Source organism: Phyllostomus hastatus, unplaced genomic scaffold (assembly GCF_019186645.2).
Source record: "Phyllostomus hastatus isolate PE091 unplaced genomic scaffold, TTU_PhHast_1.1 phas_contig_159, whole genome shotgun sequence".
Taxonomy (NCBI): Eukaryota; Metazoa; Chordata; class Mammalia; order Chiroptera; family Phyllostomidae; genus Phyllostomus; species Phyllostomus hastatus.
Genome location: NW_025333640.1, coordinates 6737891 through 6760538, shown reverse-complemented (window position 1 = coordinate 6760538; position 22648 = coordinate 6737891). Strand labels below are relative to the sequence as shown.

The window sequence follows — 22648 nt, the reverse complement described above, 5'->3', positions numbered from 1 at the left end:
AGCTCATTCTAGTTTTGCAAAAAATAGAGCACGAGTCAGTGAAGGCCACACTTGTGGGCTATTCAATTCTGTAACTGGTGCTCTTACAAACAGGTAATTACACTTCACGGTGTCTCCACTGAACTGAGAAAACTAGACAAAATGCTAGACAGACACCAATATTGTACAGATAAAAATGCACTTTTGTTTAAAACAAACAAACAAACAAACAAACACCAAAAAAGAACCACCTCTCAATTACAACAGGGCAACCGTGTGACTGCCGAAACAGCTGTGGGAGAAACTGGGCGTGCTCTGGGCAGCAAGGAGCCGAAGTGGCAGCTGTCTCCTTCGGAGGGAGGGCGAAGCTCTCCTTCCACACACAGCTGAGGTGCAAAACAACAGAGCTGAGAAGGAAGCTGGACTTGCAGGATGTTCCTAGGGCCCTGAAGACAGTGTTACACACAAGGGGTAACTTTCTCACCTGTCACATCCTCAGGGGACTCCGCACCAGAAAACTTTGGAAAGGTACGTGTGTGTGTGTGTGTGTGTGTGTGTGTGTGTGTGAGAGAGAGAGAGAGAGAGAGAGAGAGAGAGAGAGAGAGGGAGGGAGAGGGACAGAGAGGGAGAGAGAGGGAGGGAGAGAGGGAGAGAGGGAGAGAGAGGGAGAGAGAGGGAGAGAGAGGGAGAGAGAGGGAGAGAGAGGGAGAGAGAGGGAGAGAGAGGGAGAGAGAGGGAGAGAGAGGGAGGGAGAGAGAGAGAGAGAGAACATGGGAAGTGCTGCCTTTGGGGCATCTGGGGAAAAATGGAAATGACCCGGCTACGTGGGTAGATCGAAAGTAACAGGGATGTTTCCAATTAGAAACATGCCCAGAACAGTCTGGAGTGAAATGAGGAGCTACGATCTGGAGCCCCAAAGAGAAAAAGGTGACCTGTGGGAAGTATGGGCGTGTGGTCTCTTGTTTGCGTGGACTGGCCGCAGGGCTGCAGAGAGTCACCCTAGGACTGCTGGCCAAACAGTGTCTGCGCAGGAGGCACTGAACAGGAGGGCCTGCAGTGTCTGCGCTCACGCTGGGAAGCAGGGCTGTTAGGTGAACGGCAGGAGGGAAACAGAGTGGACTGTATTTAAGAGCTGGCTGAGGAGCAAGGAATGGGGGTATTGCCATAGGAAAGTTTCCTTTCTGGGGTCCAGGAGAAGAGACCATATTCCAAATGGATATTAATTTTAAATCCTATAAAAATTTTAATGAAATCTAGACAATAAATATGTGCCTAGATATGTGTGTGTGTGTGTGGGGGGGGCATTCCCCCAGATTCTTAGTGCGTTTTTCCATCCAGTGGCTACAATTAAATGCATCCCCCCCCACCCCCGAGCAATGAAGACTATGTCAGGGTGAGGTGAGAAGACATGCACGTATGAGAGGACGTGTGTGCCATGTGCCAGAGACTCTGGAAGAACCACTCATGTCAGCACCAGGGTCCCACGGCAGGGGCCGCAGTGGGTGGGTCTCCCACCGTGTGCTGCGCTGGTGCACATTGAGGCGTGGGGTACAGCTACCCAGCGCCCCTAGTATTTCTCAAACATTGAGTGTGTGTGTGGTGAATGGTGTAACTTGCTTGTTTGGATCAGATCCTCCTCTCTTCTTCTACCTTCTCTGCTTCTCTGCCTCCCTCTGAACTTCTTCCCTCCTCCTCCTCCCCATTGCGTACTTGCCAAGTATCCTGTTGTATGACAATAAATCCGTGTGGGTGAATAACGACTTCTCACAAATTCAACAGGACAACCGAGTCTTACCACACCCCTTCCTGATTACATGAAAATCTAAGCAGACACACGAGAACAGTGGAGGGACGTCAGATCGTCTCCTCTCCCCCACCCCACACCAAGTGCACCCGCGGAACTGAGCTGTCACACTGTCCCACCCGCTCGTAGCCGTAGCTGAGAACTCTGCCCGGCTGCTCACCTGCTCTGAGTAGTCATTCCCGTCGACGTCGTCGCTGTTCGAGTGGCCTCCTGGACTCTGCACGTCTATCCCATGACTCTCCAGGATTGCTGCTTCTTCGAAAAAAGCAAATGGATCCCTAAATTATCTGTTATTTCAACACAATGGCCTGAGTGCCGAATTAATTTCTGTGTTGAGGAATCAGGACATCCCTCAACAAGAACCTAGATTTCCCCATGTTTTGTTTCCTTCACACTGCAGAGGGAAGGAAACCAGCTGCACATGGGTCAGGGAGGAACACGCCTGCCATTCAGTCCAGAGCCACTGCTGCTGTGTGTGCGCAGCAGTCCGAGTGGTCGACTGTTAGGTGCTTTGTAAATACTTACCAACCAGTGACACAGACCTCCTGTCCTGGGGTTCTAAAAGCGTTCGAGATTTGTGATGATGAAGGCGGAAGTACGTTTATGCACAAAATACAGATTTAGAAGCTCAAAACCAATCCCCCACTCCAGCCTCATCCATTCACATTTCTTAAATGCTTTCACTCTTTTTAAAACAAATCTCTGCCTTTTGCTATGCTCCCTCTCTACTACAATTCTTTCATTCTAATTCTAACCATCATTCTAATCCTAACAATATTAAGATGTTTCTAAATATTGAGTCATAGCCCAGTAATAACAAAGAAGCTTAGGGTATCACATAACCTCTCTTGCAAGTGTCTTTAATACGCACCACAGGATCTCTGCTCAGACCATGCCTAACTCTAGATTCTAGAACACTTAAGAACATTGAGTTTCAGAAATAAAAATGCCATTATTTTTATAACACAAATAGTTTAAATAAGACTATCTGTGGGCTGTTAAAAATACAATGAAGAAAAACATAACGACAATTCTGACTAGGCTTAGAATTTAGGATAACTGAGACCCGTGGTTGTAAACTGAAGTCACTCTTAACAATAAACACCACATCGGCAGCTGCATGAGTGGAGACAGCAGCCTCTCTGATACATTACCGATGTTGGCTCTTCTCTTGATCTCCTTCCGCCTGTTAGCAAACCAATTATATACTTTCAGGGAGGTAACGCGTTCCAGATCTGACAGTTTTTTGCCTGTAAATGCATACAATAAAATTCAGATCATCTATATCTGAGACTAGTTTTAAGGAATAATACTTTTTAAAAAGTTCTTTTGATTGCATTTATTGCTGGAATGACAGATACAGGGGTTTTTTTGTTTGTTTTTGCATTACCTAGTACAATGTTTACACTGAAGTTATTACTGAATAAATACACAAATAATGACTAGTAACATAAAATCCTTGAATTCAGAAAGCTACACAATTTAAATAATTTTAATATTAAATACAATCTTAAAGGATTCCACAAAGTCAATTTGCTGGGTTTGAAGTTCGCATGACCGCACAGAGGCTTTGTTTAATGAGCATCATTCTAGATGAATATGCTATTCTTTAGCAAGTTTCCAGGTAGCTGAAGTTTACTTACACCTTTAAGACCTGTATTAACTAGTTTCCTGTCCTAAGATGGAGGATATCCCTCAAGTTTTCTTGGAGACTAACAGCTACTCTAACCATCCATTATTGTAACTATGCTAAAACGCAGCACACACAGGCATTTTAGATTTATTATCTTCTTCGCTGTCAGATGCGACTTCTTATGGATGGCACCATGCTTGCCAACAAGGACCTGCCTGCACCTTTCCCTCCTCCCTGTCCTCTTCCGTTTCAGCTTTTACTCCCCAGTGGGTGGGGAGACCAGAACCAAGGGCCATGTGTTTTCTAGGAGGAGTCAGAGTTCCTACAGCTTTAGTGTGGGGCTTCGGCTAATGTGAGATGAGGGTTTCAGTCTATGGGAGCTGAGTGTACAGGCTCTGGATTGGTAGCAGTCTGGCTTCTGACTAAGGGAAAGTAGATTACTATTTAATTATTATAAAGCATTTATACTTTCATTGATAGCCTTTAAGCCAGTCAAATTTACCAGCCAAATAAAGATCAACTCGGTCACTTTAACTGAAAATGGCTTCTGGTAACAAAATCTGTAAAATGTGGAATATCCAGGCACACGGAAGAAGGGACACGCGTGTTTAAGTGGCTCTGCTGACGTGTGTGGGAACGGCAGGACTCCGGACTGGCATCACCCTGGGTTCTTCCTCCCCAAGCAGGGCCTGTCCCAGTGTGGGAGGGAGACAGATGCCAGCTCCGGAAAGAATTCTTTCTTCAAACAAGATGACAGAACTATACAATTTACAATTGTTTTAAAAAGTCTACCTCAATCTTTTCATTAACAAACCCTGCTTAAGTATTTAAAATTATTTTGGAATTGAGATACTGATGCTTTATTTTGGGGGGAAAATCCAGTCTTTAAAAAAATGTCAAAGTCTCATGACATTAATCAGGGATATTCCCTGGAAACTTCGCCACATGAACGTTTGGTTTGGTGACCATCGTCATGTGCCTGGGAGGTGAGACTGGAACAGGACAGGGCAGTGACTCTCCCCAGAGGCCGGCACAGATAAACCCGAGAGTACCTGGGGGCAAGAGATGGTTCCTGCGTGATGCCTGAAGCCCAGAGCTGCCCACAGAGTGCAGTGGTGCCTGCCGCCTTACCTGGCTTCTGTATAACTGCATTGCAAGCATTCGCAATTTCTTCTCTCTTTGCTTCATCTGGGTATTGATTCTCATTGAAGTAACTGCAGAGGCAACCAATTGAAACACAGAGTTTGTACGTTTTAGAACGTGCTCTCGTTATAACGCTAGCCTACTGGAGCAGATCTCCTTCTTTAGGCTGTCCCATCGTCTGGCCCAGGCTATCCAGGGGCATTTTGGGAGGGGCTGGAAATGGTCTGTTCTGCCATGTCTCATATGGCAGCCACTACCGACATGTGGCTGCTGAACACTTGAAATGAAGCTGTTGTGACTAAGGAAGTGAATTTGTAATTTGATTTAATTTTAGCAAATTTAAATTTAAATAGCTACACGTGACCAGTGGCTACTCTACTGGACAGCATAGCATAGGCCTAGCCACTGCTGTGCTTCATTTAAAAATGTCCTTGATATAAAAGTTACTTGTGATATGCATGGCTGGCTGAAATCACAGAGTTCTGTTATCGAGGCACTGGTGACAATAGGACTTTCTTTGTGTGTTACATTGTTTGTAGTAGCAAAAACTGGAAATTACTCAATTTTCCATCAATGGGAGAATGGCAGGACAAATTATGGGACATCTATATATACACAGCTATTTAACAATGACTAGGGAAAAAAGGAAGTTAGAGCTCTATCCACTGACCTGGAGGGACGTTTCTGACATTCCTAAGAGAGAAAAACAATCTGCAGAATAATGTGATGCAAAAATATCATTATGAAATTTGACAAATGCCTGTCTCTGTGCACATGAATTTACATGGATAAAAGCTGCAAGAGCACACATCAGGCTGTAAATATTCATTCGCTGTGGGGGGGAGGGGTTAGTGGGAGTAGATGTAAACATTTATTTTTGCCTTTTCCCCTATGCTAAACAGTACACTGGTACTTACTACACCTTCTGTGCAGTTAGTACTTGAAAGAAATTAGGCTGACTGAACCCGTCCTTAGCATTATCAGACCTGTGAGGCTGCACGTGAGAACAGAATGCTTACTAGTGCTACTTTTTCTGTCAATTATGAGTTTAAAAAAAATTTTCATATTTCGAACCTGGAAACTTCAATTAGGAAATGATCCTTTGTCAAATTCTAGTACCTCCCATTTCTTCAGGGGCTTCCTTCCTCTCCCTCGAATGCAGCTTCCCCTTTCCTCACTCTCCTGTCTGCACAGGTGGAAACGTCGTTCTCCTGGGAACAAACGCTGGAAGCCCCTAACCCGACCTCTCACACAGTCACCCCTGCCCCAGCCCCTCCATGGGGAGCATCCTTCGCTGCTGTCCCGACATGCAGCCTCTCCTTTCCTAAAATGTAAGGCACACAGCTGTATCACCCCAGACTTTCCAACTACAGTCCTCCACTCGGCCCACCTGCCGTATTCCATGATTTAAGTTTCTCTCCCCACATGACTTTCTGCTATTGTTTTTAGGACCCCAGTGTTCATATTGAGAATGTGTCAAGCCTCTTTCCCCATGACTGCTCCACTTCCACATTTCTACTGGACTTAATATTTACTATACTTCTATTCACCTGGCAAAGGCACACTGGATGAGTTCCATAAACCAGCAGCACTGGCATCACCCAGGAGCTTATTAGAAAGGCAGAATCTCAGATTAAGTAAGAATCTAAATTTTAACAAGATCTCCAGGTGATTTGAACACACATTCATGTTTGAGAAGCACCAGATTAACTCAGTGGTTTAAAATTCAACAGCAAAGACAACAAAAGCAAGTATTAAGCACCTAATATTACGTGCTTGCCCTATAGGTAAAGAAGAGAGTCGGGTATGTTCTGACTTCAAGGAGTTCACAATTTATTGAATACAGAGACATATAAATCAATATACTTGTGGTAAAATTCCACGGGATGTCCAAAGAGAGTGCTGTGGGAACAAGGAGGAAAATGTGCTCAGTGTTTTTTGCAGGAGCCTGGAAAGACTTGGCAGGGAAAGAGCCGCCTGAGTTAGGTCTTGAAGATGGGCAGGAATTTGCAAGGCAGAGAAAAGGAGGAAGAGTATTTCATACAAAGGGAACAGCATGTGCAAAGGCAGAGTAGGTGGAAGTCTCCAGGATTCTGTACATAGAGCGTGGTTAGCATATGGGGTTTACAAGAAGCCTGGAGAACTAGGTTGGGGCCAGTTTGTGACAAGCCTTGTTTGTTCCTTAAGGGTAAAGACTTACACCCTGAAACAGAGGTTTTCAAGCCACAAGAAGTATGTTTCCATCTGTGTTTTGAAAGATAAATGTGTTTTCCAGACACAACCCTCAGAATTCTACCTCCATAATCTTAAATTCTGAAATTCTCCAATCAACTTTCTACTTATCTGCTCCTCCTTTTCAAAATAATTCATGTTCTTTATAATCTTTAGTCCCTAACACCCACTCGACCCCCTGCCCAAAAACTTAAAGAAATCTGTTCATTACTTTTCTAGCCTCAACGCCCACTTTTAGCCTGTACTCCAGGGTGAGCCAAACCAACGATTCCTCTAAGGAGAAACTTTCGTAGCTTAATTAGCTTGTCTGTCCCCCAGCACACCTAGCCAGCCAACCTCCTACCCTGCAGAGAGCACCTTCCACTTGGTCTCCTCCATCCTTCTCTCGGGGCACCCAGTGTTCCTAGACAAAGTCATTAAACAGAACTAATTGGTTTCTTTAAAAATCCATGCTTTTCAACCTTAATGGAATTTCTCATTTCTGCTGAGAAGACTTTTAGTCCTTTTTTTTTATGGTCTTCATAACTTCAGAACTTCGTGCATCATAAATTCTCTGAGTCTCAGTAACATCACCTTATTTGATTCTGAATTAGTCTTTTTAAATTTGTTTTTATTTTTCAATTACAGTTGGCTTACAATATTATATTAGTTTCAGGAGTACAACATAGTGATTAGATGTCTGTATAACTTAAGGAGTGATCACCCTGGTAAGTCTAGTACTCAGCTGAAACCATACATGATTGTTACAGTATGACTGACTATATTCCCTATGCTGTCTATTTTTATAGCTGGAAATTTGTACACTTTAACCCCTTCACCATTTCACCCGTTCTCCCAACCCCTCTCCTATCTGGTAACCATGACTTTGTTCTTTGTGTGTGTTTCCGTTTTGTTTATTTTGTTTTTGAAATTCCACATAGAAGTGAAATCTTGTGATATTTGTCTTTGACTTATTTCACTTAGCACAATACCCTATTAAGTCCATCTATGTTGTCACAAATGGCAAGATTTCATTATTGTTAACAGCTGAGTTAATATTCCATTGTATATATGTACCACATTTTTCTCGATTTGTCCTTAGAAGGGCACTTAAGTTGCTACCATACCTTGGCTATTGTAAATACTGTCTCACTAAGCATAGGGATATACATTTCTTTTTGAATTAGTGTTTTGTGTTTCTTTGCATAAATACCCAGAAGTGGAATTTCTGGGTCATATAGTAGTTCTAGTTTTAATTTTTTGAGGCACCTCCATAATGTTTTCCATAGTGGCTGTACCAATTTACAATCCTACCAACAGTGCATGAGGGTTCCCTTTTCTCCAAATCCTCGCCAACACTTAATGTTTGTTGATATATTGACGGTAGCCATTCTGACAGGTGTGAGATGGTATCTCATTGTGGTTTTAATTTTTATTTCCCTGATGATTAGTGATGTTGAGCCTCTTTTCATGTCTACTGGCCATATGTATGTCCTCTTGGGAGAAATGTCTGTTCAGGTCCTCTGCCCATTTTTCAAATTGGATTGTTTGTTTTTTATAGTGTTAAGTTGTATGAGTTCCTTATAAATTTTGGATATTAAACCTATAGGATGTATCCTTGGCAAAAATCTTTCTCCCATTCAGTGGCTTATCTTTTCATTTTATTGATGGTTTCCTTCACTGTGCAAAATCTCTTCACAGTCTGATGTAGTCCCATTTGCCTTTTTTTTTGTTCCCTTGAGCAAGGAGACATATACAAAAGAAAAAAATTGCCTGGAGCAATTCAAAGTGTTTAATGCTTATGTTTTCTCCTAGGAGTTTTATGGTTTCAGGTCATTTAAGTCTTTAATGCATTTTGAACTTATTCTTGTATGTGGTGTTAAGAAAGTGGTATAGTTCCTTCCTTCTTTCTTTCCTTCTCTCTCTCTCTTTTTTTTTTTTTTGCATTTCCCCACCACCATTTATTGAAGAGACTGTCTTTACCCCAGTGTATATTCTTGCCTCCTCTGTCATAGACTAATTGACCATATGGGCACAGATCTGTTTCTGAGTTCCGCTGATGTATGTCTGTTTTTATGTCAGTATTATTGTTTTGACTACTATAGCTTTGTAGTGTAGTTTGGTATCAACTAGCATGATACCTCCAACTTTGTTCTATTTTCCAAGATTGCTTTGGCTGGTTCCATATACATTTTTAGATTATTTGTTTAATTTTGTGAAAAATGCCATTGGTATTTGGATAGCTATCACATTAAATCTGTAGATTGCTTTGGTCCGTATGGATATTGTTAACAATGTTAATTCTTCCAATCCTTGAGCATGGTATATCCTTTCATTTATTTGTATCTTCTTCCATTTCTTTCTTCTTACAGTTTCAGAGCACAGGTTTTTTACCTCCTTGGTTAAATTTATTCCTAGGTATTCTTTTTGATGCGATTGTAAATGGGATTATTAGTTTCTCCTTTTGATAGTTCATTATTAGTGAACAGTTTCTGAATATTTTATATCCTGCTACTCGACTGAATTCATTTATTATTCTAATAGTTTTTTGGTGGAATCTTCAAGGCTCTCTCTGCATAGTGTCACGTCATCCACAAATAATGATAATTTTATTTCTTCCTCTCCAACTCAGATGCCTTTTTTTTCTTGTTCAATTGCCGTGGCTAGAACTTCCAATATCATGTTGAATTAAAATGTTGACAATGGATATCCTTGTCTTGCTTCCAACATTTTTTCAAAAAGATTTTGTTTATTTTTAGAGGGAGGGGAAGGGAGAAAGAAATGGAGAGAAACATTGATTGGTTGCCTCCTGCATGCTGCCAACTGGGGACTAAACCTGCAACCCAGACATGTTTTAAAAATTCTTGGTGTGCTGCAGCACACTAGTTAAAAATCACAGCACTATAGTATTATGTCTTTAAGCCTGACAATTAACCCTTTTTTCTCTGTTAAGGACTTTTTTTTTAACTAACAAATGCTAATTTGTTATGAAATGAAAACATTAATTTTTATCAAAATGTGTTACTACACAGTAGGTATTTACACTGGACTGTATCACTTTCATGTTTTTCTTGTTCAGTGATGTTTTTGTTTAAAATATTAACTCAAGATGGACAGTATAATCTAAACTGACAAAATCAAATATTTTAATATAGCTCAGTAAATATTTATTTAAAATGTAATAGTAAAAAATTTTCATTGGAAAGCTCTTAAAGCTTTTTTTTAGGGGGGCAGGGGCGGGCAGACACATAGTATTGATGGAAGGGTTTTTAGGAAAGACAAAGACAGGCTAGAGAATAAAATATTCAACAAGTAAGTATTACCTGAATAAGAATAACACACTGTACTTGAGGAGTAGATCTGAGTTCAAAATATAAACTTTGATTTTAAGAACATACAGTTCAGTGGAGGAAAATATGAAAAAGTTAAACAGACAGAGTCAAGACAGTAACATAATTATGACAAACCAGAATACATCTAGTTGCTAATTAAGTATATAAATAACATGCTAAGTATTGAATAAATTCAGGACAGAGAGAGATCTGTATAAAGTAGGCTGATCAGGGAAACTTCTGAGGGATTCACAGACGCCAGGCACTGGAGAGGCAAGGGCAAAATTAACAACAAAGACAAAGATACAAAGGCATAAAAACCTAAGATGTGTTTGGAAAACAGAAGGCAACTAGTAATGCAATCTCATTCGGCTACTGGGGTTATCCATAGGGTTATCATGCATCTTGGTTTGCCTGAAATTTGTTTTCTTGGATAATTAACAAATTCCCTTCCACTCTCCCAAAGTATCCCATTTAAAGCAATAAATGATATGGTCACCCTAGGACCATGTCACATCATTAACTTATCTGAACTGAATGTCAACAAAAATCCCCTATGTCTTTTTCACATATACTCTGTAAAGGAAAACATGTTAACTGCTCAGAAAATATGACGCATTAAAGACAACAATAACTACAGTTTCTATCTAGTTGCTCACAAAAGGAGCTCCCTAAGTCAAAGGAATCTGCTTGGCCTGTTAATAGTCAATAAGTAACTATTTCATCAATAGATGCTTGAATAAATGAATACATGAAGGAATGAGTGAATGAAAGAACACAAAGGTGAACACAGTGGTTTCAGTTAAGGCTCTTAGGGAAACCAACAGTATTTCTTTCAGGAAAAAGCCAGGATGGATTTCATCATAGTGTACTGTACACTATCCTCGCCAGGTACATTTAACGGTTTTACACTAAGGTATAAATGAACATAATTACATTAGCATAGGGTTTACTTTTGAACAGGTCATAACCAATGCACTATCAATGAAGTTGGGAAATAGGTGTAATGGTTTTGAGTTTGGACATAATTAATTAATCCCTTAGTCACCCCCAAATGTGGACTGAGTCCTAGTTTATACCTGGTAATTGGCTAAATGGTCACAAAGATGAACCAGACAAAGCCTCCCAGTGTAGTCACCAGGGGATATGTGTAATGAACAAATTACAGAGTATTGTAAGGTAGCCTGTATTAGTGGTATGAGTATAAGTTTATGAGAGCAGGGAGGAATCAGCATAAGTGCAGAGTCATAAAGAAACAGCAGGGAGGTTGGGCACAGGGAAATAATAAGAGACAGAGAAAGCAACGCGAATAATGAAAGGGGGATGTCAGGAAATAGTTTAAAATGTTCTGCGATGGGAAGGAGTGTGGTGTGCCTGGAATATATTGTACATGAGATCAAGATGAAGAAAAACATTGGTCCACATTTTAAAGGGTACAATACAGTTTACAATGAACTCTTTTAGCAACTGGGAGCAAAGGCTTTCAAGTAGGGATATTATATGATCAAACTGATTTTCTAGGGCAATATCGCTGGTGATACTAGAGAGAGAAGCCAGTCAGGCAGCTCTGGCAAGAGCTGGGAAGAGGGTCTGAAGTAGGCTGAGGCATGGAAAGAGAAGAAAGGTGAGATGCACGAGATATTAAGAATGGTAGTAAAACTCATTCAAGACGGCCTCAATACCTGGGTTTAGGCACCTGCCTCCCCTCCCCCAACCCAAGACAGCCTGAGAAATAGTCCACACAATTTATTATTCACCTTAGAGCATTTTAACCTTTATGGTGAAGAAAGAGATAGTTCTACCATTACCAGGTGGATAGATTGTAGTAGATTTGGCTCTAAGACTTAACAGGACCTGTTTCGGAACTGGAATTCAAAACTTCTGTTCCGTAGCAGAATTATTTAGATCCCTAGATGTTTTCTAAGACAAAAAAAGGGAGGGTGGGTAGGGAATATAAACAGAAACCTACAGGTGACAATAGAAAGGTGATAAAATAAACCCACAGGCTGCTACACTTTTTTTAGACAAAGAATACTGTCAGCTGAGGAATCGCAATATCTTCACTAAGAGAAACCCAATGATCGTTTTGCCAATGACAGCAAAGAATTAAAATGAAAAGTGGCAAAATAATTTACATGAGATGAGAAACCATAAGCTTGTAACAAATGGAAATGTCCTTGAGGCACTTTCATTTCAGTAACACTGAAGTCTATAAAAATTGCAGCCGGAAAACTCCTCCTTTTACGATTAGTGAGCATATAGGAAAGATGGGGACTGACTGTCTAAGCGAGGAATGACGCCGTGTAAACGGACATTTTTTTCTGTGCCTTTCTGTGAGTGAGCTCTCTTGAAGAGATATTTTAACCTCACCATTCCAGTAATGCAAAGATTTCAGGATTGTCAGACACTGCCCACTATCTACAATCAGTGTGCCTTTCTTCATCACTTAGTAAAATTACTGGGCAGTGGGCAGGAAAGAGAATACCATGAAAACACTTTGGAACCTAATTGTCCCATTTCCTGTTTAGAGTGCCTATGTGTTAAATGATCTTCGGCAACAAACAGAATAATTTAAAATGTCCCCCCCCCACCTTTTTTGTATTTGTTTTTGAGTAACAGAGTGAAGGCAGAGATAAAAGGGATGGGAGAGCCTTCTCTAAGTGCAGCAACTATCTTTTGTTAGTCCACAAAGGTCTAATGAGTACCTTTAGCTCATTTACAGAACAGGACAGTGCTACTCTGTATTTCATCCAACAATGTCAAAGCCCCGCTGACACTAATCATACCTGAAAATGCCCCACAGAAACAATTGGGGGCCAGAGAGAAGTAAGAGGGGCAGACTAGAAATCAACTCTGCAGATGACTCTTCATCACTTATCATGAAACATTATTCACTGATCAACCTCCCCATTTGAGAAATGGGTCAGTGATGAGCTTACAGGTGACCAACTTCCCCCAAGTTACGGAGCTGGCTAGGCTCAGAGCCATGCCTCTTGGGTTCTGTGTTCATGGGCTTTCCTGCTGCTTGCTAAGGAAGCTGCTGGGCGCAGTGAGCTGTCATCTGAGCACTCACGTTCCCCTGGAACTTCATAATGTGATCTTATTTAGAAATAGGGTCTTTGTAGATGCAGTTACCGCACTGGGCCCTAAATCCTTGTAAGAGAGTGTCCTTATAAGAAAAAGAAAAGAACGGACACAGAGAAGGCAGTGTGGAAATGAAAGCATGCACTAGAGGTCAGGGAAGGCCAAGGAGGGATGGCCCCTGCCGGCAGCCAGGAGAGAGGCAGGGAGGTCCCTTCCTCAGAGTTACTAGATGGAACCAACTCTGATGACACCCTGATTTCAGATTCCAGCCCCTCGAACTGACAGAAAATACACTCCAGTTGTTCCAGCCCATCCGGTTTATGGAAATTTGTTATGTCAGCCCCAGGAAACTATATGCTGGGTGAACAGTGTGAGTCCAAAGACTGGAATGGTCTTAAGAGATACTGTGACCCAACTGCCATGCCTTGATGGACTTTATTTCACTGCAGTAGCTCCATGGCAAGTAGCCTGGACTAAGCAGTTATTTCTGAAAATAGGTAGCCTGTCTGATGAGTGAGGCAACTTCTCTAGAAAGTCTGGTCAAACACCGAAAAATTCTAACTTTATTCTTTTCCCTTCTGTAATCCTAGTTGGACTGCTAGCTGTTTTCTTTTGTGTGTGTGTGTGTGTGTGTGTGTGTGTGTGTTTTTTTGATGATGAACAGTTTTCATAATAACCTCCCATTTCAAAGCTTTCTTGAAATTTTTTAGATTGGCAACTTTTTGATAACAAATATGCTAAGAGATTGCTGTACTCATCTTCATCTTCAGCATTAGTGCAATGCTGATTTTTTAAAAAGATTGTAACACTATGTCCAGTTAAATATTATACAACACAAAGATTATTGATAGTGGCATGAGTCAACAATTCCACTAAAAGATATGTAATAAAGCAAGTATAGCAAGGCATTCTAGTCAAGAATACAGAGTGGGTAAATGTGCTTGCCTCCTCCCACAACCACATCGAAGTTACAATTAAATTATAAAACCACCATCACTGAGCAGCACCAGAAGACTTGCTGGACAGAAGCCCTGTAACTAGGGATACCAGGGAGAAGCCTCGACTGGTGGGAAGGGTGATGACTCAGAATGGGCAGGGCCCATCCCATAGGTGGCAGTTAAGAATAAGGAGGAAATTTGTTACATCAGCCCTAGGAAACTATACATTGCTGGAAACTATATCTCAGCTGCAGAGGTTCCCCTTGAGCAGCAAAGGGTCCCAGCCCGGAGCACCAGCGCCTGGAGAAAGGGGTCCTCTCAACAGCTGGCTGTGAAAATGAACAGGGACTTAGGCTGGATGAGAGGACGGGCTGCTGTAAACCTAAGCATCCCCTAAAAGGGCCCGACAAACACTCGCCCCTAAGCTCCAGCACAAGGACACACAGGAAGGAAGTAACATGACTAGCTGCTGGGAAAGGGCTGGAGGAGAAGGGGTTGAGTCGGTTCACTCTGGGGACAAAGTGCTGGCTAGCTTTGGTTCCTTTGCTGAACCCTCACGCAACTGCAACTCAGTCGTCCTGACATGGGTGGGCCCACATCTGAGCTCTCCTTTCACTTGGCTAACACTGTGCACCCTGCCCTGGTGATTCCTCGAGACCCCACCAACTGCCACAAGCAGAACATCTTCCAGCAGTTCCTCCACACAAGGAGCCTGCATTGGACTTTCCTAAAATCTCCCAAAGATCCACAAACCCCAAACAAGCAGTAGCTGGACTTGATGTGCCAGGTACCTCTCGCTAAGCTACCCTAGGCTCAGCAAAACCAGCAACCAGTCTCGGCTTACACTGTAACTCCCAACAATTAGCCCCAAGCCTGGCACAAGAAGTGACTAGTCTTGGCTTGGAAAGTAGCCTCAATTAAGTGGCCATAAACTCAACACAAATGGTGGCTGGCCTCCATCAAAGGACACCAAACCTGATTCTAGTGGCAGCTGGGCTTGCTTTGCAGAATAGCCTCTCCCAAGTGCCTCCAAGCCCAGCACAAGTAGCAGGTAACTGTGTACCTCCTACCAGACAGGCCCAAGCCAGGCCCAAGCAGTAGCTGACCTTGACCTTCACTGGAGCCCCCTCCCAGGAGGGCAGGCTCCACTGGCCTTAGAGCCAGCCCTACTAAAGCCACTCCCACACAACAGGTCGTGCACTGCAGTCACAGTCGGCCCTCAAAGTCAGTCGGCCTGCGGGTCAATCTCTCCAAACAATGTGCCCGCAGCACTCAAAGCTCAACCACCATAGAAAAGCATACACAACCCACGCAAGGCATTCCACTTGGACACTTGCTCAGGTGACTAGAGAGACTGTGCCACTGAGCTCACAGGACACCTACCACAAAAGGCCATCCTTTCAAGAACAGGAGATGTAGCAGGTCTATGTAATATGTAGAAACAAACACAGGGAGGCTGCCAAATGAGGAGACAAACATGTCACAAATGGAAAACATGACAAAACTCTAAAAAAAGAACTAAACAGAATGGGAGGCAAGCAATCTATTAGGTATAGAGTTCAAAACACTGGTTTTAACAAACTGCCAGCAATAAAAATAGTCACAGGGATGTAAAGTACATCCCAGGGAACACCGACATGCTGCAACTGTGCATGGTGTCAGGCGGGTACCGGACTTCTCGGAGTGGCCACTTCATGAGATGTATCAACGTCGAATCACTGTGTCGCACACGTGAAACTAATGTTTTATGTCAACTACTTGAAAAGTTAGAAAAATTATTAAAAAGTCACAGGGATGTGAAGGACAGCATAGGGAATATATCAATAATATTATAGTAACTATGTGCGGTGTCAGATGGGTATTAGATTTATTGGGAAGACCACTTCAAAAGTTACATAAATGTCTCCTCACCATGTCATATATGTCAACTGTAATTTAAAATTAAAAATTATTTTAAAAAACTAGTAAAACATTAATGATAGAATCTCAGTGGTAAGTATAAAATTCAGATTGTATGTTTGAAAATTTCACAGTAAAATAATGGGAAAACAGTAACTGGTAATATTAATCATAAAATGATGGAATTCTAACAGCATCCCTACTGAATCAGAAACAAAGAAACAAGGCCCACTGTCCCCAATGCAGCTTTTTCTCTTGCTACATTAACCTTTTTCAGAAAGTCCTGGTCAGTACAATAAGACATGAAACAGAACTAAGAAACAATTAAGAAGGAGGGCCACAAAACTATCATTTGCATATTATACTATACCAAGAAGATCAAGGGATAAACTGAAAATAACTCAGAAATAATCAGTGACTGGGTACTATATACACAAACAAAAATATCAAAACTTTCCCACATACAAGTAATAATCAACAACAGAAAAAAGGTACATAGTTATGATAGCAAGAAAAATGAGAACTAAAAATACCTAATAAATAAATATAAACCACATAAAAAAACTAAACAAATTTTTACTCATTTTGATGACATGTATAAAAAATAAGACATGAAGAGGCATCTAACACATTCTGAGATAAGAATGAATAATATGACAATGTCATTCTTCCTGGATAAATTGTTAGGGTTAATGTACTTCAACAAAATTGAAACACATTTTTTTTTCATTTTTTTCTAGTGGGAATGGTATGAGTCAACAATATAATTTTCAAGGTCAACTGGAAAACCAGATAAAAATAGATAAAACATTTTGAGAATAAATGGTAATAAATTGGCCCCATCTTGTCAAATATTACAAAGTCATAAAGTTGTAATAATCAGAACTGCGGTTTAGGAATTAATGATAAGATCAATAGAACCAAGAACCAACCTTACATGCAAGGAAGAATCTTAAATCTAAGGAGGAAGGGAAAATTGGCTATCTGGAAAATAAGATCAATTAGATTCTAACCCATAAACCCAATATATGAGAGTTAAAGGTAAAAGTGAAATCACTGAAAAAAACAAACAAACTAGAAGAAAATACCTGAATGAGGAAGCATAAATGATGGAGGCAGTCACAAAAATAGAGCGCTGGATTTATCTACATTTAAATGAAAATGAAATAAATTGCAAATAAATGCAAATGTATAGCAGAAATAGTTAATGATCTCATTTTACAAGGAGTTAATATATGCATACGCATTGGTAAGAACACATAAATATACAAGGGAAAAATGCGTGAGGGAAAAGAATACCAGAAAGTATGAATGGTTAATAAATGTGTACAAATGCTCAGCCTCACTAGAATCGTATGTGGACAAAAATAAAACACTGCTTTTCACCTACAAAGCTGACTTTCCCTCACCAAAAAGATGACTACAGTGGGCAAGGCAGGAGGGCTCTGGGGGGAGCCGCTGTGTGTGCTCAAGGCCACTGTCAGTGATGCGGGTGAGGCCAGCTTTCCGGAGGGAGGGGGTAGTAATGTGACCAAATGTGTCATTATTCTTAAGAACAAAGGTTAAGTACCAGGTCATTCATGTCAGTACTATTTAATAAGGCAAAACTGGGACAAATTTAAACGTCTAATAAATAATGGTTAAATAAATTATGGTACAGTCATTTGAAGAAAGAGGGAGCCAATAAAAAAATCATATTTTCAAAGAGCACCAAAAGACGTGAGACAACGTCAGTGAAAAATGCAGGTCAGAAAACCATATATGTTATTTATTACCCAAAATAAAACTACATTGGGTTATGTGAGATTACAAAAACCTACCTCTGATTAATTTTACAAGTGCTTTTCAAAACATGTTTCTCTCTTTCACCATTCCTGTGTCTGTCTACAAACTAGAAGTAGGTTAGACGGAGTTCGGGTCTGAAGTAAAACACAGTTGTCAACCTCCATGTCCGACTGCCGGGCACTGGGTAGTGAGTTACAGGTATTCTTAAAGTGGGTTTAATCACTAAAGTCATGTTTTCAAAGAGTTTATAAATAATATTAAATATAAAGCCACACAGCTGGTATAATCTTTAGTTTAAAAGATATATAGATATATACATAGCAGAAAAATAACTGAAAACAAATATACCAAAATTTAATGATTATCTCTAAAGGGTGGTATAAAGGAGTATTTGAATTTTCTCCTTTATGTTTTTTTGCACTTTGCCATATTTTATATTAGTATCTGCTAATTTTGTAATTAAAAAGGCATTATTTGAAAGTGATGTCTGCTGTCTCAAACCATGAGCAAAATGGAATTGCATAAGTTTATTTTTTTTTAATTTTTCTTTTTATCTTAATGCCTTTTGGCAACAAACTTACATTTTAAAAGCTTGTTTTGCAAACACACAATAGTACAATGAGGAAAAGATGTTCTACACTAATGTTTTGTTTTTTAATAAATAAGCATTTATTTTTAACTCTACAGACTGAAATGATGGCTCTCTCCAAATCAGCTTTTTGGAAGGTTCAAGTGAAGCTCTAAGTTGTCACAGCTTTGCAGCTTCTTAAGTGTTTTAGAATAGAAAAGAGACGACTTTTAAGTGGAAAAATTAGTGCTGGCCTATGGACAGATAAAAGGATTCAGATATGAAAAGCTGAATTTTGGAACCCGAATTCATAAATGCAACAGATTTCGATAGACCAGAGCAGATACTGACAGAATCAGAGAACTTGAAACTTAAGAGACAAGCACAAAGGTCAATATACCGGCAAAAAATCTCCTGTGACAGCTTGGGAACAACTCCCCATTCACTGCAGAAACCCCTCTGTCCAGTACACGGATATTACTGAGGTGGGCCAGTGAGTTAGAGAGCCACAAAGAAATGACGTCGCCTAGGAGGCAAGGAATAAGACCCACAAAAAATCCTGTATGCCCTATTCCCATAGATGTTTACTATGGAGTCACAAAGTCCACAGCACTTGGGCTCTCTGCCATGAATGTACTGTGCATCTCAGAGTGATCATGTGACAGATGTACAATGAGGGCAGCAGCAGAAAGAAGCATCATCTCTTGTGCTGTCTCCTTGGTAACTATTTTGAAGAAAGATGAGACTTCCTTCTGTATATTTAGGGTGTAATTCCTCGACCTTTTCACATTCCTGGTAATGCTATAAAACTTCACCATGGATCACAGTGCCAAGAACTCCTGAACACCATCTGGGAGTTGGGCCTGTGAACAGCCCATGCTTCCCACTGATGCTGGCAATGTGCTGAGCCTAACAAAAAAGACCAGGAAGCCGACATACTTGCTGCCCCCAAAATACTTCATCCTAATAATGTTGGAGGAAGAGGTTCATACTCTGCCTAGATGAGCACCTTCCCATACACATGTGGCTGGGACAAGAAGGTGAGACTGGAGCCCAGGAGCACCTGAGTGGCGGTGTATGCCATGATGGCACCCACAGACAGACAGAGACAGATGGAGCCATCAAGGGACTGAGCTAGGATGTTGCCAGATGAGTGAGCACTAAGTTGGCTCTTCTCAGACTTCGCTGTCAAAGCAGCATCCTCCATAACATCAGTGTGAACATACAGGGGTCTCCTTCCTCCCCCAGGGTTTAGGAATACAGCCTGAAGCTCATTAGTAGCTTATCTTGAAATGTCTCTGGTGTCTCTTACTTTGTCTCAAAAAATAATGTATGTTTTCCATTCTATTCAATATTATATGCATTGTTTTAATATAAAAATGTTTTGCATTGTCCATCTTTCTCCTCCATAAAAATTCAAGTAGAGATGATCTAGGGAAATGTTTAAAACCTTTAAACTGGAAAGAAACATTACTAAATCAGCCTCTTTATTTTGCAGATGAGGACATGAACTTCACAGATGAAGAGCCAGAGAGGACACTTGATTTGCTTGAGGTCGTACTTCCTGGAACTCAGGTTTCCTGACTCAGTTCACTGGCTCACAGGCCTCACGGGAGCAGCTGTTACTCAGCTAAGACATGACACTGTTTCAGATTTCCTGTAACACGCACATCTCTGTAGCAATGAATCATTTCAACCAAACTCCTGTAGACTTCACAAGAGCTTCTGGAAGCAAAGACGTGGCAGCATCAGTAAGAAACCGATGACAGCCCCAGAACCACAGCTACATCTCACCCAGGGGTTTATCCTCCTGGGGGAAGAACTGCTCTGGAGATAGCCATATACCGACCAACCTTTTCCCTGGGCAAAGGAGAACTAAATAAAACCTGGGGCTTCTCCCTCAAAACCCCTCAATGTGGTTGAAGTCTATGTATATAGTACAGTTAGTCTACTGTAGAAAAGTCAGTAGTACTCCTCAGACACTTTCACACACACACACAAAAAGCCTTCCAAATTCTTATCAGGTTGGTAAGATGCCTTTCCTCACATGTTTAAAAAAGAAAAATCCAAACATGAGAAAACTGTAGATACTATAGTTGTCTGAAATGTGCCCTAACATAAAAGGTTCACTGCAAGTTTTTAAATATTTTACTTGCAGCATGCTGCCACTCGACCCTACTTGGCCAACAGGTTACAAGGGCAACAGTGAACTCAGGAGCTAAGTTTTTAATCACACTCCATAACACAGCACAGGCTTATTACCACCTGTCCAGTAACATACAGCCCTAAATGAAGCGCGACCACAGCAGAGGTCTGGTGTGAGTTTTATTACTACATGACAATTGTAGAGCAAGTTTCCTCTGAAACATGTATTGCATTCAGTCATTAGTCTTTCTATGAAAACCATGAAAAGAAGAACATAGACAATTTTCTGGAGTTGTCAGGCAAAAATAAATAATAAATAAATAAATAAAACTAACAAATTCTAAGCACTTTAAAGAAGAACAACTGAGAAAAGTATTTCCTTTGAAACATGTCTCTTGATTGCATACTACTGAATTCTTTAAATGTTCAAACCTCCACTTCATTTTAATAGGGAGGAAGAACAACATGCACAAGAGGGCAGTGTTCGGTTCTGCTGGTCCAGGGACTTGCTGTTTCCTACTGAAACCACCAAAGGTGAGTGACAATAACACGATGTCGGTGACAGTGGAAGGAGCACACTACTGAGGCACTGAAGCTAGTGGTGCTCCCCTTGCTGCCTCTCTTCACCTGGAGTGGGTCGGGGTGGGGTGGGGGGGACGACAGCTGTATCTTCCTGTCTCTGGTTTGTCAGCCTTTGCTGGGAGAAAGTAGGTTTGCAAGAGATTTACAAGGTGATCTGGATTTGCTAAGTTTCTTATAGTTGGTGTCCAAGTTGTCCTGAGGCAGGGAGCCTATTTTTAAACATAAAGTGCTGAATTATGAACTGGCCACTTACCAATCTGACACCACTGACCAAAAATTTACTATAATGCTTGAAGACCAACAGAACAGGTTTGATAAAATCAATCCATTGTCTCCCATATGGTTTTTCCTATGATCAATACTGTATTCCTGAAAAGTGACTACCTCTTGCTGAGAGGATACACAGTCTGTATCTAAAATGAGAACACGCCCCCCCAGGGGAACGTCTCAACAAACAGCAAACCAACCACTGACAAAGGCACAGGTCCTCTGGAAAACCAGAGGTGCACTGGCTGGGGAGTATCCTGACAGCTCCCCGAAAAGGGAAAACACAGCACCCTGCGCTTAGAGGCGTACTTACTACTTTCTCTTAAACCTACGTCTTTACTTCATGAGTCTTGGGTTTGATGGTGTTTCTAGTGGGAGTCAATCACACTACCCAGGATATGGATAAATGACTCTTTAAATGCTTTTTTAAAAGGCAAATTCTGATTTAACAGTCCACAAAAAAAACATGATACTAACATAATACTGTCAAAGCTGAAAGGTATTCTTACTAATAGTATAAAAAAGTAAATGAGTTTCTTCACAGTGATACTACAGAGCAAATCTGGGGTACAGTCATGATCCAAGGACATTATTTCTTTTAAAGATTTTATTGATTTATTTTTAGAGAGAGGGGAGGAAGGGAAGGAGAAAGAGAGGGAGGGAAACTTCAGTGGGTGATTGCCTCTCATGTGGCCCCCACTGGGGACCTGGCCCTCAACCTAGGCATGTGCCCTGACTGGGAATTGAACCAGCAACCCTTTGGTTCTCAGTCCACACTCAGTCCACTGAGACACAGCAGCGAGGGCCAAGGACAGTATTTTGATTATAAACTATGGTTTCTATTTCTTCAAAGGTGATAAGCACAGGATTGTCTTAAAACAGAACTACAGGTTAGTCTGGCCTTTTAGCAGATGACATGTCAAAGTTGAAACCAATAAAATAGGATATTTGGATGAAGCACTATTATGATTGGGATTTCTATGGCACACAGGTTTTGAAACACCAAAGACCATTTTTAGATTCTTTTTGTCACTGAAATTGCATAGTCCATTCAGGCTTCCTCAACCAAAAGGCAACTGTATCAGAAATAGGATATTTACCAACAAGTTCATATTCTACTAACTCAAGATCTCCAACCATCAAACACATATCCAAACCTTGACACATGCTGTGAGTGTTCAGTGTGTCGATAGTGGTCTCCTAATACAAGGGCCAGGAACAGCTCTGTCTTGTTAATTACTGAATCCCTCAGAGTCTACCACAATGAGTGGTACTGAG

At 41.0% G+C, this 22648-nt stretch overlaps 1 protein-coding gene and 1 pseudogene across 9 annotated transcripts in view; both read right to left on the bottom strand.

The window, feature by feature from the left end:
- HMBOX1 (homeobox containing 1) overlaps positions 1-22648 on the bottom strand; it is a 171798-nt gene that overhangs the window by 6735 nt on the left and 142415 nt on the right. The window contains exons 7-10 of one of the 9 annotated variants that reach the window (XM_045831008.1): positions 4548-4630; positions 2938-3033; positions 1944-2038; positions 1630-1701 (exon numbers count right to left, since the gene is read on the bottom strand). In XM_045831008.1, coding sequence (XP_045686964.1) covers positions 1630-1701; positions 1944-2038; positions 2938-3033; positions 4548-4630 — 346 coding nt within the window. Of the gene's footprint in view, positions 1-1596; positions 1702-1943; positions 2039-2937; positions 3034-4547; positions 4631-22648 lie in introns of all 9 variants that reach the window. The other 8 variants (XM_045831009.1, XM_045831010.1, XM_045831015.1 and 5 more) reach the window with 8 other exon arrangements.
- Positions 18748-19460, bottom strand: LOC123813881 (annotated as a pseudogene).